General features: G+C 38.6%; 1 protein-coding gene across 2 annotated transcripts; it reads right to left on the bottom strand.

Annotated features, from left to right (window-relative positions):
• Positions 1-746: 746 nt before the first annotated feature.
• eps8l1a (eps8 like 1a) lies at positions 747-15,078 on the bottom strand. Of its 2 annotated transcripts, none has more exons than XM_038697605.1 (14): positions 14,663-15,078; positions 13,185-13,302; positions 12,971-13,029; positions 12,049-12,184; positions 10,655-10,743; positions 10,480-10,554; positions 10,257-10,405; positions 9,960-10,169; positions 9,610-9,718; positions 8,988-9,128; positions 8,692-8,833; positions 6,248-6,410; positions 1,856-1,988; positions 747-1,415 (listed from the first exon to the last, which is right to left on the bottom strand). In XM_038697605.1, exons 2-14 carry the CDS (start codon positions 13,300-13,302, stop codon positions 1,329-1,331), a joined length of 1,611 nt encoding a protein of 536 aa, XP_038553533.1. In that variant the 5' UTR covers positions 14,663-15,078; the 3' UTR covers positions 747-1,328. The 2 variants fall into 2 exon arrangements, with proteins under 2 accessions (XP_038553533.1, XP_038553527.1); XM_038697599.1 differs by lacking the exon at positions 14,663-15,078 and adding an exon at positions 13,922-14,099.
• Between the last annotated feature and the right edge of the window lie 589 nt (positions 15,079-15,667).

The following is a 15,667-nucleotide window of genomic DNA, read 5'->3' as shown; positions in this document are numbered from 1 at the left end:
TCAAGTATTGCCAAGCAATAAAGTAAGATCTCATTTGAACATAATCTAACAAAGCCTTGCTATGAAGTAAGTAAACTGCTGTATAAATTTTTTTAAATTTAACAAATTATGTGTAGTGGTGTTTTTGGGAGTAAGGCGTTCAACAAATCAAAATAGTTGACTTAGACATGGTTCAAGTAAACAATTAACTAACTAGAGTAATTAAGTGCATTTGTGTAACTGAAGTTGTTATGCAATCCGCCTACCTCTGGTTAAAACTACTTGTCTGAAATGGGCGTAGCTGTTCGTAGTTAAGCCAAAATCAAATAATCACTGTTACCACTAAAACATCTGACCTCTAGTGTATGTTATTTGTAAAATGTGCTGGTGCTGTCAATGTACATACGTACTAAAGTGTGCGCTGCATAGCTCGGCATCATGATGATTTACCTAAACCTGCTTTTATAGAACACAGGACAGATTTGGCGTGTCACTCGGTTTTTTAATACCGCTGAAAAAAATAACTTCTGTTACTTGTCTAGAATTCTTCACGTAATTTTTTAAAAATTGTATGTTTTGATCATATAACTTTTCTATCTCAGAATATGTAAAGAAGGGTTGCAATAAACTCATAATACAAAAATACACGTTCCAGTAAATCCGTTGTGTCTTCGTGTTGTATATTATGTCATGATATGCTCCTTAGCTAAAGTCACAATGAAACGCACAGAATCAGAAATATTTTAGTCTCCATAAAACAGTCTGGATTTAAATTGTATATTGATGTCATCACTTTAATGTGTATTTAGTAAACATCTGGCTGCAACAAGTGACATTGTCTTAATACAGGTTGATGTGCAAGCAATAAAAACACTGACTGAATAAAACATTTTTTTTTCTGTAGAGTCAAACATTTTTAACAGAACGCATTTTTTTTTTTATGCTCTAAAAAGCATTTTCAGTCCATTATTGTTCAAACTAATCATCAATATGTGATTGGGTTTATTGCATTTGTGTATTTTCATGCTTCAAATATTGACTAAACAAAGAATAACAGAAATTGAAATTTTTTATCCAACATTAAGAATAATTTTAGTAAACTATGGTGAGAAGTTGAAGTTTAAAGCCCCTCTGTCTTAAAAACATGTAAAGAATATTTGTTAGTGAGCTTTATCTTTCAACGCAGTTTGCTTTTGTTGATAAATCTGTGGCACGTGAGATATAACACTATGTATGATTAAAAGTTTTCAATCCGTTTGCACATCATTTTGTGCAAACAGGTGCAAAATCCATTTATCTTTGCTGATCTTTGATGCCTCAGCTGTATCAGTGGATGTTGTAAAATTGTTTCACATTGCAACACTCTCTGGTTTGAGATCAATCTTCAGCTTTTGCTTCTCCATCACCTTCTCTAGTTCTGTGGCTTTGTGCACATCCTGAGGAGGGGACACAAGATGAAATGTGATTTAACAGAGAAATATCAAGGACACTTTCAGTTTTCTGGCAAATTTCAAAAGTAGCTCCCCAACTTGTAAATGACATACGCACTTAAATGTCACTTATGTTTGGTCTCATTTTAAAATACCCCAGAAGGCACACATTATGAAATAACAGACCAAGAACATGATGGCTCTTTAGTAATTAACAATTGTAAAATCTGCCCACTGCAACTATCCTGTATATTTGCTAATATGCATTTCAGGTTTTGTACATTGAAAGGTTAAATACTCTTTAGTCAATGTAGGTCAGTAACACTGAGGTAAAATGATGTAAGTCTGTGCAAAAGCCAAGGCTAAGCAAACAACTAGCTCAGGACACATGGACCCAGTTGTAACCACGCAAACACAGACAGGACAAGGAAAAGCAGTGAACAAACCTCCAGAAGGGACTTCTGCACCATAATTTGGCTGTAAACTCTTGCACCTTCTTCTGGTGACACTGAGCGGAGTTCATCCTTATTCAGGGAAAACAGCTGTGCTCCATTTAAAATGCCCAGACTCTGAATGGTCCTAAAAGGGGAGGAAGAAGCAACATAGTCAGTGTTCACTTTAACAGTTTTCACTGTCAAAAGGTCCATAACTTGTATGTAAGTATCTTTGTCAAATAGAAAAATCCACTTGCTTAAACTTCACATATGAAGCATCTCTGAGCTTCTCTTAAGATTCACTTCTGCATTTTTTTTGTTGCACTCAATAGTGCCCCTAAGTATCCTAAATGTGGGTGCTGATGCTGCAATGGATAAGACTATGCCTTTGGGGTGAGAGACCCGGGTTCAATCCTCCACTGTGACCCATCCACCAATGTGTCCCTGAGCAAGACACTTAATCCCGAGGTGTGCGACCTCTGACATGCTTTGGATAAAAGTGTCAGCTAAATAAATGTAAATGTCCTCTTAGCTCACTGTTTTTGTTACTCCAACTAAGTTCAGTTCACAGTTCAGCTGCAATACATAAACATTGGCAGGGAGGACATTTGAGGGCGCTATTGTGCACTAAGCAAAATCGAGGAGTGTACCTTTGAAAGATGCATGTGCTTTATATGCGGGTGGGGTTGCTGCACAGTCACTGCAGTGCTCTCACTACTACCTCTCCTTTAAAACAGTCTGTATCTGTCATAAGCCTGAATGGAAACCTCTTCTAGAAAATACCGCTGCTGATTTGAATGGACTAACTCAATCCTCAGGTCTGAGCTGCTTGTATCTGATGCTGCCTGTAGACCTCTGGCTGAGGCTGCCTGTGTTTCACCTGGGTCTGCTTGACCTGCTGAAGACGCCTGGACTGGGTCTGTGCTAGTACTGGATTTGGATCAACTGTGCTTGTACTGGCTTATGATACAGCATTTAAATGATGTGGGCCTATGAGGAGTGCCATCACATCCGTGTGTTGTCTGGACTGGTCCCACTAATGTTTCTGCTGGAATGCAATAGGTCCAGCTGCAGACTGTAGCACTGCTCAGCGCGAGTTTCATTTCATGCACGCGCACATGCGTATGAGTCATGGTCTGAGCGCATGTTCACGTGCGACGTAGTTTATAAACATCGTTGCACGTCTGCGTTTATCAAACGTAATAAATAATTGTATTTCACTGTAATATTGTTCAGACAGTCTGACAAGAAAACAAGACCAAAACAGACCTAGTTGCGCTGCTCAGCTGGGTTAGCAAGACAGACAGAGAGAGGTTCACTGCAACTACACGTGCTGCTCACATCAGACTTTCAGAGGAGAGAACAGAAGTTTGTGTGACTGCTGTTCACTCTCGTTGAGTTATTTTCTCTTCTTGTGCACATAAGGATAGTCCCTCTTAGTCCTCTCATTAAATGTGTAAATACTCGCTTTCACCACTGACTCGTTTTTTGCGAAGTTTCATAGCGTAACAACGTGCCTTTTCACATCAACCAGTAGTTTTATTTTGAAATTGTAACACAACCATAGACACATGGATGCAGGGGCACGTGCCCCAGTAAAAAGGGTCTAGCGACGCCTATGTTTCTAATATTTCCCCATCGAAAATGATCCAGTTTCATCAAAATCAGTGAAAAAAGTTGTGTTTTTGTACAGTAATCAGTGGGGCCCGGCCCCAGAACCACTATGCTTCAGCAGCTTCATATTGAGAAATCTTTTCATCAGACCCTAAATTAATACAAGTGCAGAATGAGTCATTAACATTTTAAAATGCTTTTCCAAAGTATTAAGACAAACTATTAAATATCATCAAGAATACCTACAAAAACATTTTTTTTCGTCATGGGCCAGATACTGCCATAGTGGTGACACTGTGCAAAGCATATCCATAAAAACATTTAAACATGGATTTTTATTTCATGGGAATGGAAGACTTTGTACATGTTTCTCTAAAAATGCACTGAGCAGAAAACGCATCAATGCCTATTTGGCATTGAAGCCATTATTTGTTACATTTTTAACAAGTAATTTGTAGTTTTACCAGATTACATTTTTCCCCCCAACCCTGTATGCAATAAACTGTGGAAATGACTTTGATTTCATTTTTTTCTTAATTTTCACCCCAGCACCCAAGTGTCTATTAAGCACCACTGTACAACTCACTGAAGCCTAGGCATTATTTTAATTTCCTCGTACAGCAGAGTCACTGATGCTCCTGTATAATTTTTATTTAGAATAATATTAAAAGTTATTCAATAAATTAAAACTATGACAGCATTTAAACACGGAACAACTATGGACTTACATGTGGCTACTAAGGATTTAAAGGTTGAAATTCTTAAAGCTAAACAAAGCTATAAGGAAAAACTAGAAAATAAGATGGCATCCAAAAATCCTGGCTCAGCATGGGCAAATATGAAAACCATTGTAGGCCTTCATAACTCAGATTGCAGTAATCAGATTATTTTAAATGGTTTTAGTTCTGATCTTGAACTAGCAAATGCACTAAACGATTTTTATTGTCGTTTTGACAATTTGAATTTTAATAAAGAAATCCAGGAATTGAGTGTTAAGTTAATGGATGATCAGCATTTTAACATCGACCTTCAGGATGTGGAAAAAGCTTTCAGACAAGTTAAGGCAAATAAAAGCCCAGGTCCTGATAGCATTTGTGGCAGACTATTAAAGTCATGTGCAAAAGAATTGAGCCCTGTATTTCATGAAATTTATAATAAGTCTCTGGAGACACAACATGTACCGATCCTGTGGAAGGATGCGGTGGTCATTCCTGTCCCTAAATGTAGAGACCCTAAGATGATAAATGATTTTAGGCCGGTCGCTTTGACTTCCATTTTAATGAAAATCCTTGAGAAATTAGTACGGTCTGAGATTTTGAGGTGGACAGAACATCGATTGGATCCTATGCAGTTTGCATATAGACCTCATAGAGGAGTACAGGATGCTACACTCACAATGTTAAATCTGCTATTAGGACACTTGGATGGACAGAGGACACATGCTAGACTTTTATTTGTTGACTTTTCTTCGGCGTTCAATACAATTCAACCACACATTTTAATTGAGAGGCTTTTAGATCAGTTTGTGCTAAGTAATAATTTGATTGGTTGGATTTTGAATTTCTTAACTAATAGAACACAAAGAGTAAAAGTGAATGGTGTCTTATCTACACAGATGAGTTCCTCTACAGGGTCTCCTCAGGGATGTGTGCTGTCCCCGCTTTTATTTATTTTATATACTAACATGTGTCAAAGCATGTATGAGAATAGATTTATTATAAAATATGCGGATGACTCAGTAATTTTGAGTTTACTTAAAGAGAATGAGACCTCACATGGTCCAATTATTGAGCATTTTGTCAAGTGGTGTGATGAATCTTACTTACAGTTAAATATATTGAAGACCAAAGATATGCTTATTGATTTTAGGAAAAGTACTCATCCAAGTGATCCTACCTTAATTAAAGGCCAAAAAATAGAGTATGTACAATCATACAAATATCTTGGGACCATAATTGATGAGAAACTAAATTTTGAAGAGAATTGTGAGGCTCTGAAAAAAAAGGGGCACCAGCGTTTGTACTGCTTAAGGAGATTATCTGTATTCAATCTTGATAAAACAATAATGAAGTTGTTCTATCATGCTTTTATAGAATCTGTTTTGTCTTTTTCCATCTTAGTATGGTACGGTCATATATCCTTAAAGGCAAAAAATCATCTAGATCAGATAATAAAATGGTCTGGCCGTTTGATAGGCGAGTCAAAACCAGGAGTGGCATCACTATATGCCAAACAATTACAAAGGATGGCCCTTTCAATTTTAAATGATGACTCTCACCCTCTGCGAAATGAGTTTCAGTTATTACCGTCTGCGAGGAGGTATAAAGTCCCTAGGTGTAGAACGAAAAGACATAAAAGCAGCTTCGTAATAAATGCGATTGATATGCTTAACAAATTGTAGAGGTGTTTTCTCAGATATATACTAGGGGTCTCATGAATTTTTCATAATGAATTTTTTATTTTATTTATTTATTTTATCTGTCCTTATGTGTAGTGTGATGTTCTGTGTTGTGTGTTGTTTTTTGTACTGGATGCCATAGAATGTCATTGCACTGTAAAACAAATTTACCTACGGGTATAAATAAAGTAAACAACAACAACAACAAGCATGATGTGGATAATTACAAAAGCACAGATTGATGCATTTAGACATAACCTGCATTGGACGTGAGATATTTCTTAATAACACTCAGTATTCCTAGTGGAACCTGGCTATAAATGAACTAATCGGTTCTACAAACTGGTCTGAATCAGCCTGAGCTGGAGTTTCCTCCAGCAGTGCACACTCACTGCTGACTGAAGCCCTTGGTGGTTAGCCAGGCCTCCACCTCGGCAGGCGGTGAGTGGTAGTTCAGGGGTAGAGAAGTATCGGCTGTGCGGGGGACCACCAGCTGGCGAACTGAGCTTCTTTTCCCTGCCAGCCGCTGAAGGAGCTCATCATTCATTATCAACACTGCAAGTACAATAATCAGACAACTTAATTTGCATACACATGCAGAAGTGTAAGTCATGTGCTCAACCTCCAGGGTTGCTTTGCATTTAATGGGATGAATGTTCATGCAACAGAATAATTATTTCTAAGTACACCACATAGTCAGAGGTCTGTCTATGGCCAGATATTTTATAGCAACATTAAGGCAGTGTTTTGTAGGACTGATATGTTTAAACATCTGACTGCACCTTCCTTCAAGTGCCCTTACTTCTTGTATAATCTTTTTTCTACAAATGTTACATTTCCTTTATATTTCCCTTGTCTCAGTTGACATTTTGAATACATTTGATGAACTGTGCATCCTGCAAGAGCTTTAAGTTTATAATTGAGAAAGCTACATACTGATATTTTGGCTCTATTTGTTTTTAGTTACATAGTTTTAAGTATAAACTATACATAGTATAATATAGCATATAGTAAATTTCATAGCTGACACTAGTCTGGTTTTCTTATATTTGTTATGAATGGTCAGCACATTTGATAATTCAGACCCTTGTACACTACGAGCTAATGCAATTTACTTTTTACCCAAAAGACCATTGTGTCAAAGACAGCGTCCATGTGCCATGGTGCACCATGGAGCTACATGGGGTATAGGGAAGCTGGCAGTTGATGCATGGTACGTCCTCTTAGAAATGATTGCACAAAAGGCCAGCAGCATCTTTAAAAAGCTGTCTGTCTAGTGGAGACAGGACCTCAGTAGCACTTAAGTGACAAATGAGCAACAGTGCTAACTTCTACTGTTGTTAGTTGCTGAAATATTTTAAAACCTCTACTCTTAACATGCTGTTAACACATTTGGGAACACTCAGTGAGCAATAAACATCATTTCAGCATTGCCTCTATGCTTTAGCTCTGATATAGACCAGATATTTTCTATGGGCTACATAGGCCTATAGACCAGTTTTAGTTCATATTTTGCAAAATGCATGGTGGTGGTGCAGTGGTTAGCACTGTCGCCTCACAGCAAGAAGGTGTTGGGTTCAAACCCCAGTTGCCCCAGGCTTTCTGTGTGGAGTTTGCATGTTCTCCCCTGTGCTCCAGCTTCCTCCCACCATCCAAAGACATGCAGGCTAGGTTAATTGGTGTCTCCAAAATTGTCCCTAGGTGTGAGTGGTTGTCTGTCTATGTGTGGCCTTGCACCCTGGACAGGTCGCCAGTCCTGTGATGGACTGGTGAGCTGTGGCTTTGGTAATAGAATTTGAATGTGCAGAAGAAGTAGGGTGTGGATTCAAATTTAGTTACTGTTTAATAATTGTTGTTCCTGCATACCTCACCTATCATACCTGTTGGGCCAAGAAGCCCTTTTTGACATAACAGCTAACACCAGATGCATTAAAGGCATGTGCAAGGATGGGTAGTGTCTGGCCATTTGTAGTGGGCTGGTCTGGGCCAAATGCCAGGGCCAATGTTTTGTACCAGTCCAGACATGAACTCAAGCATTGAAATTCTTTCTTTTTACTAGTATTTTTTTACATTACAGATGGTGTGACAAATTTTTGATGACATCCAAGAGAGATTTTTGAAACTCTATATGTCTGACCATTTCAAGCAGGCCCCAGACTGAACTGGTGGTTGGTGCCCGGCTACCAAATGAACCACTCTTCTACCATCTAGTATACTGCAATGTGATCATCACTATGATAATATCAAACACCAAATTTATATACATTTGCAAACAGAGGACTATAACAGTCCATCTCTGTTATTTATTCAACGTCTACAAGACATAGCTTAAACGACTAAAGTAAAACCTGGTGAAAGTCCAAATTCATATAATAGACATTTATTAATTGTCTGATAAATGTCCATGTAGTCACTGAAAAGATGTCTAAGCTAAGACTCTAGACGTCTACTAAACTTTTACTTTTCAACCCTGAATAACTTAATCTAAACTAAATGTCTCCAGACAAATAGTAGAAGAATATACATCTATTAAACATTAAACATTTTTTCAGCGTCAAATTGCTCAGTAGGACTGTAGTATGTTGGTATGAAAAGAATAACTGAACAAAATTCAGTATGTATGTGTTGATTCAGCAATTTCCCTAAACCATGACCTTCATGTTTTGCACAACTTTTGCCAATTTGCCATGTCTCTAGTTGAGTTTATGGGTTGCAGATTCCAAGTTCAACACAACAAGCTCCAGGGATCAAATATGTTTGAGAACTCCAAAGCTCCTCATATGTCTGTACACAATATTTACCATGGCCGATTATTCAACATGTATCAGTGTGTTACCTCGCTCGCTGTCTTCTGCCTGCATGGTTGTAGATGGTAAAACCATGCTCTGTGGTCGCATTGGGCTTATAGCAGCAGGTCCTTTCCCAACTGGGCTTGATGGAGCGTATGATAGGTACTTCTGTGGGGGAATGGGCACCTTCTGTTGTGGAAAAGCAGGAATTAATAAAAACTGCAAGATGGCATATGTGCACAAACATTCTCACTCCAAACTTGCATGCATCCAAATGTGACGACTTTGACTGACACAAACAACAGCAAAACTTTGTATGAGTGTGGTGAGTCTCTACTTGTACCTTTGGCTCTCTGCGTACCACTGGGTTGTCTATTTCACTGTTATTCAGAGCAGACAGAGGCTCCAGGATGTTAAAGGGAAGAAATCCTATCTGGTCAAAGCGATTCCGACACTTCCACCATCGCTTAGATGACTCAATTACCTAATGTAAGATGACACACAGATCCAGAGTTATATATAGTGATATATTCCAAAAATAAATTTAGTTGTATAAGACCACCTCTAATTCTAATTATGGGGTTAGAACAGTCTCATTAGTACTCACAAACAAATGTCGTGATTAAACACAATGTAGAGTGATTGTTATCTGTAAATCTGGATGCACATCTTTGCCTCTAATTTATCATCATTTGTACACCAACATTTTTCAATGGAAATATATTTACGAATCTCCACCTATGCTTGTTGGTCTTTTGAGACCCTTCTGTCATGCTGTTTCACACAAAATTCTAAAATGTGTGATGCATAAAATGTCTTGTGACTTGTGCCAGTCACTCTGGCACAGACATAGATCCTGATTTACAAATTCGCTCTACATTTATTTGTGCAATGTGTTTTATGAGTTACGTATCTTGACATTTGTTTGTGAATACTTGAGACTGTTCTAACCTCATAGAGTGTACCTCTAATGTTTCTCCTTGTAGCACAGAGAGTTCACTGCTGTTTCTCGCCACAAAGTCATAACTGCAGCAGTAAAGTCTCTCATTCTCTGGTGGGAGCCACGTTCCTTCTCTAAAATAGAAATGTAATTTAAAACATATGCAACATGTACTTTTTTTTGCTAATTTAACAAAGAAGTGTCAGATATCGATAATATTAATCTCTGATGAGAGAATAACTGAGTTACTCTCAGATTAAATAACCTCCAGACTGATTTTATTAGGCAACATACTGGTAATTGCACCCATTAGGTTATTGTCACTTCTGCAATAAAACATAAGTATGCCTTGTTCTGTAATGTCTACAGGCTTACACTTCATTAGGGACTTCACCGTGGCCCTCTGCTGACTGTCGGGCTTGGTGCTGTAGTGTTTGTGCCGCCCTACTTTCCCTGAGAGCATCTTGTTTGTGCTGTGACTCAATAGGATCCTCAAAAAGCTGGCCAGTTGAGTCATAGGCCGGAGGCTTCCACCCATCCAAGAAGACAGGTGAATATGAAGGAACAGACACACTAAGGTGTGAACTGGGAAAGAGGGCGATAGGATCTTGTTAGTACAACATGATACACTCTCAAACCAAGATCTACGCACACATACTTAAACACACAGACCAGGGTGAAGTCCAGTTTGGTCCTATTGAAGTCCACTGCTCCCTTTCTTCTTCAGTCAGATGCTCCTGTAGAAGTGAAACAGCACCACTGGTCATGGCAGGACTGGTCACCGACGCAGCTAATGCTGGGCCTCCAGTGGTTTTTATCATCTGTGAAAGAGAGCGTCGCCACAGTCAGAGAGAGAGAAAGAGAAACTACTAAATGAAAATTTAGAAAGACTCACCAGTCTAAGAGGCACAAAGACGTGATGCAGTAGCTCTGGTGCATCAGGCTGTGTGATGAATGACTTGAGACGGTCCTAAATAAACCAACAAATAGGGTCATTTTCATTTACAGTGTTTAAAAATATGTACTTCTAAAATTGACTCGTTGCTCAAATATGACTAGTCTAATCTCACCAGCAGACAGAGGGAGTACTTTATTTTCTGAAAGATGTCCACAAATTCTTCCTCTGATGGAGGGCAAGCTTTCATGGTCAACAAATCATCTGCACACAGAAGAGCACTGCTACAACCAAAACAACTTAACAATATACATGCAGTGTGAAACATGACACATAGCCACACCACGATCTCTGTTGCTTTAATACAGGCATTGATTTGCCAAACTTGAAATAAGTTTTTATCAGTATCATTTGTTCAGTGTTTTTTAATTAAATTTAATCTAGAACAAAATACAAGTTGCCACAAGCAAGTTAAATGGCACATTTTTAATGTTTAGGAAAATGAAAGAATAATACAAAATTTAAATAAATGAAAAGAGTATCATAAACACTATAATAATAAAGTACAATACAAATAAAGTCAAGTAAAGGTGTGGAGTGCTTGTTCTAGCATGTTCTAGCAAGTACTCCTACAAAAACAGTGCCAGTGGTAGTGACTAACAACAATCTTGGCTTCTACTTCATTATTAATGCTTTCATACGTCCATTTCCTTCAGTCTTATCTAAGGTCACACCTAACCCACACTGCCCACAAACATGTGAAACACCCTCGTCATGTTGCCAGGACAACACAGAGCGAAGACATATTGACACAAACACCCATTCACACCTACTGGCAATTTATAGTGTCCAGTGATGAGGAACAGCTTTTGTCCACAACACTGTCCACTGTTTTTTCTTCTAATCTTATTGTTACAGTCAAAACAGTCAAACCTCATGGTCATGTGTTCAGAAATCTCATTCATCAAGAATTGAGAAAGTGTGGTAAGAATAATGCCAGGTGCATTGTCAACCCAAAAGAACAAACAGGTGAATGAAATTAATTTTAGTTTATATATATATATATATATATATACACAATTACTTCTATGCCACAATTGACTCCCAAGATACAGTTACTTCTGTGGCATGTTCCTTGGCCATGCCTACTGTGGGAAAGAATTTTCAGAATTACCCAAAGGATCTTTTGGCAACCAGCCTGTTGACCTGCTTCCAGCATCTAAACCAGAGTGCCAGTATTTTGTCTTTGTCTCCAGTTTCTTGCCTCTACTCTTCTTCCGCAGACAACCAGAAGTCAGCATTCATAGATCTCCTGCCAATCCATCTGCAGCCATCCAGCTTTATAATCTGTCCTTTTCTGCAACCAGCTGATCTACAGCTCTTCAAATGTCAAACCTACTATCTGACTACTGTACATGTTGTTATTTAAGCCTGTTTCTAAAGACTCTGTCAGGCTGGGTTGTTTCCACGCCAACAGTTTCTTTGAGCAGGGTATTTCTTTTATCTTTACCATCCTAGTTCAGCAATGACTACACTAGTTAGCTGATGGGATGGAAGAAGAACTCTCACCTTCTTGGCCCTCCTTCTTCTTGCTCTTTCTGCTTCTATTCTTCCTCCTTTGGTTGAGAACACTCTGGGCCTCAGCAGTCTGCTGCAAGCGTGCCATGAATCGCTCCGTGTCATCAAAGCAGTGGTTCAGTATCTCCTGATGAAAACATAATAACTTTCACTGGGCAGTATTTACTGCAGGGCTGTAGTCCTAGATTGCAGCAGATTGTAACTGCTGGTCACATTGGTGGCTCAAATTGAGACATCAAGAAGTCGCCCCTTCAATATACTCAGGACTGGATCAAATCCCCTCTTTCACATCTGTGATAACTCTCTTTAAAAGGTTCTAGCTGAACTTTCAAACATTACATAAAATAATCCCTACTACCTGTTTTTATAGCCACAATTTATTTTCTAACTCTTGTTTTAATATGGCCATCCTGTGCATTTCTTTTTATAGTCTGAGCATCATATGTGTGACATATTTTATATGAACAAAATCTGATGTGCTCTAATTATTCAAAATTCAAACAGCACTCTGTAAATTTGTAAACAAATTCAGTGGTATGTTAGCTCTACACTTCCCGCACTTAGTACAACAACTTAGTAACACTTAGTACACACTCAGTATGCTAAAGCTATGTTGTTGTTTTTTTACAGAAGAATCTAAATATTAATTTACTTTTGACCGACATTACACAAACTCTTCATGTCACCCCAGCATTACTGCTGTCTCACATCTCATGTCTAGTATAAGCAATGGTTTCTGTCTTGATTGTGCAGATCAACAGTATGGTTTACTGACATAAACTTGACAGGACCACATACTTTCTGTAAGCTTCTTTGCACATGTTGCCATCTTCTCTGACTTTTGTAAGCTTTATTCATTTGCTCACACAGATACACATTTGAAAGGATATCATATCTAAATTATTATACATACCACTTCTCTCTCTGCATTCACTAGAGATGTTTGATTTGACCTCCTACTTGCACCCTTCTCTGAGAAAAGGAAGGACAAAGCCATTAAAGTAAAACAAACTTTGGCATATATACAAAAAAAACAAGATTGCTGTATTAGGTCATTTACAAAATACTTATTTGTGGCAAGAGCTCATGCTCACACATAGACATATACATTAAGCAGATGAATATACCTTTGCCAGAATCCATATAGATGGATAGGCCACCAGGAGGAGGCTGGTCTCCTGGAGGTATCATGACTCGGACACCTGAAGGCTTTCTTGGGACCACCGGAGGAGGTGGTCCAGACATCTGTTGTGTATGGATGCAGAGTCAAATCAAGGCTTTACAAAATATGCAATAGGGGATAATGATCAGGTACTTTAATATGTACTACATCATGTTTCTAACTGACCAGTCTAGATATATAATGTGAAACATTTGGAACATTTAACCCAACTGATCAAAAGAAGGTCAACTTCACTTAATCTGAATTTTGTCCAAAAAAAAGAAAGACAATTGAGAACTTGATATTTCCACATTCCACTAGCTGATTGTAAGAATGCTGAGTATTCTGTTTACATGCATGTCTGTGACAGGAAAAACCACCGTCACCAGTTGACTCAACCACCATAACTTAAAAATCATACCAGCTGAACATAAAAATCTGTTCAAGTTTATGTTACGCAAACATAAAATAGCTTTTTAGTTTGACATCTCTTTCCTTAATCTTCCTGACTTTCGTCTCTTATTCCTCCTTTTCCAACATATTGACAAAGCAGTGAATTCTGCACAAACTATTTCAAGCTATTTCCAGACAAAACCCTTCATGCAATTACAAATGAGCAACATATTACTGACACAAAGCAGCTGTCCTTCATAAGCACACACACACAGATTGCCCAAAGTAAATCTAGATACATCATTGTACCTTTCTGTGTAGTTTCAGTGTTTAAATCCAAGAAACAGAAACCAGTCCCTGTGCTGAGTTGAATGAGCACTGAGCTTAGCAGTTTAGACGAGGACGTCCCACCTTCTTGAGATATGCAGAAACAAGAAAAACTTGACTGGCTCCTCTTGCGCAGTTAATTGATGTTGCTCCTCTGATTCTCTGATACACACACATAGCTCGTCCCTCCCATTCTTTTTTTTTTGCATCTTAGAGAGCCTCCCCTTCCTTAAGACAGGAATTTCTATCAACAGCCTGTGTTGATCTGCAACACCACCTGCAATGCCTTTCAAGAAGCTTAATGCTGTGTCATTTGAGATTATGATAACAAAGCCAAAAATAAGACTCAGAGGTGGAAAAAAGGTACTTGAAAATTCAAATTAAAAAATATTTATAAAAAGAAAATATAAGAAATTAAGATTTAATGTGGATTTTCCTCAAAAAAGAAATGGTATAGTTAAGTTGGGCAAACCAATTTTATTTGAGCATTCCTTTCCTTCATGGCCATCCGAACAAACTGTTAAATGATATGTGAGAATATTAAGTTTCTGTTATGGAGACGTTTCAGAAAACTTTAACACTGCTGGCTTGTTTAATGTTTAGCATCTTAACAGATGGTTGTTGAATAAATTATTATTGTGGATGTATGTGTACTTTCAGAAAAATGTTCTGTCAATAGGGCCTGAGCCAGACTTCAGTTATCTCTCTTTTGAATGTACACACCTGGAATGGATGTTACTTTGCCATGAAGACGGGTCAGGGTAACGGTGGTAATGTTAGACCAAGGCAATGAACAGCGATCAAAAGAATCCTGGCAGAAGTCCTAGAGTGATCGTGAACAAGGTGTAACTTCATGTTGACTCTATTTCTCGGTGCCCACCCAGCAAACAGGTGGGTACTGAGGGAGCGTTCCCTGAAGGTTACATGAAGCTTATTTTGAAAAAAACTTTAGAGAACTTTCTTAAGGGTTTACATTTGTTATATTCCACGTCAACGTCAAAAAAAAAAAAAAAAACAGGAAGGAGAGGCTGGAGGAGTTGCTCAATGCAGACGAAGTCAAAAGTTTGACTGCAGTCTGCGACAGTTTGCAGGCATGTGATGGCACGCTTGGGAAGAGACCCGATCTGTGGCAGTCTTTAGCCTTTGCTCTGCTCTGTGTTCAGGTAAATATGGTGGACTGTTGTTAGGGTTATGGCTTAGATTTGTATTAGTGGTCGAGTTTGTCTGTGTATAGTTGCTTGTATACCTTTCAGGAGCTTGATTCCCCTCTTTCTGATCTCCTCAACTCTAAAAAACCCGTGCCCAATGTGGGACTCAGACCCACAACCCTGTGATTATCGCAAAGCCAGGGGACACCAAGTCAGTTTCCCCAGTTCTGCTTTATGGCATTGGGGAAAATTGAGCTGTTGGTGAACAGTGACACCAGCTGGTTGTGACAGGACAGACTCCATCTGTCCCTGCAGCTCTCCTGGTGTTTAACTTGACTGTTGAATAGCTGGGGAAACTTTAAACAGGTGTTCAAATCAAAGAGATGATTGAATTAGCAAGTTTAGAGGAGAAAGTTGAGAAATGAGCCACTGGCTGTCACACACCCACAAAGCACAATAGATTCACCTCAATGCTTTATGCTTTCCGCACATTGTTCCAAACAGCCTCTAGCTTTTGTGTACTGTTTTGTAATAACTAGGTGTAGGCCTGCAACTCTGCAGCAATTGTGGGGATTTGGTT

Source organism: Micropterus salmoides, unplaced genomic scaffold (assembly GCF_014851395.1).
Source record: "Micropterus salmoides isolate LMB-PRFRI ecotype aquatic unplaced genomic scaffold, ASM1485139v1 Ms_hic_scaffold_10, whole genome shotgun sequence".
In the NCBI taxonomy this organism is placed as follows: Eukaryota; Metazoa; Chordata; class Actinopteri; order Centrarchiformes; family Centrarchidae; genus Micropterus; species Micropterus salmoides.
The sequence above is the reverse complement of the archived record's forward strand: the minus strand, read 5'-3'. Positions and strand labels throughout refer to the sequence as shown.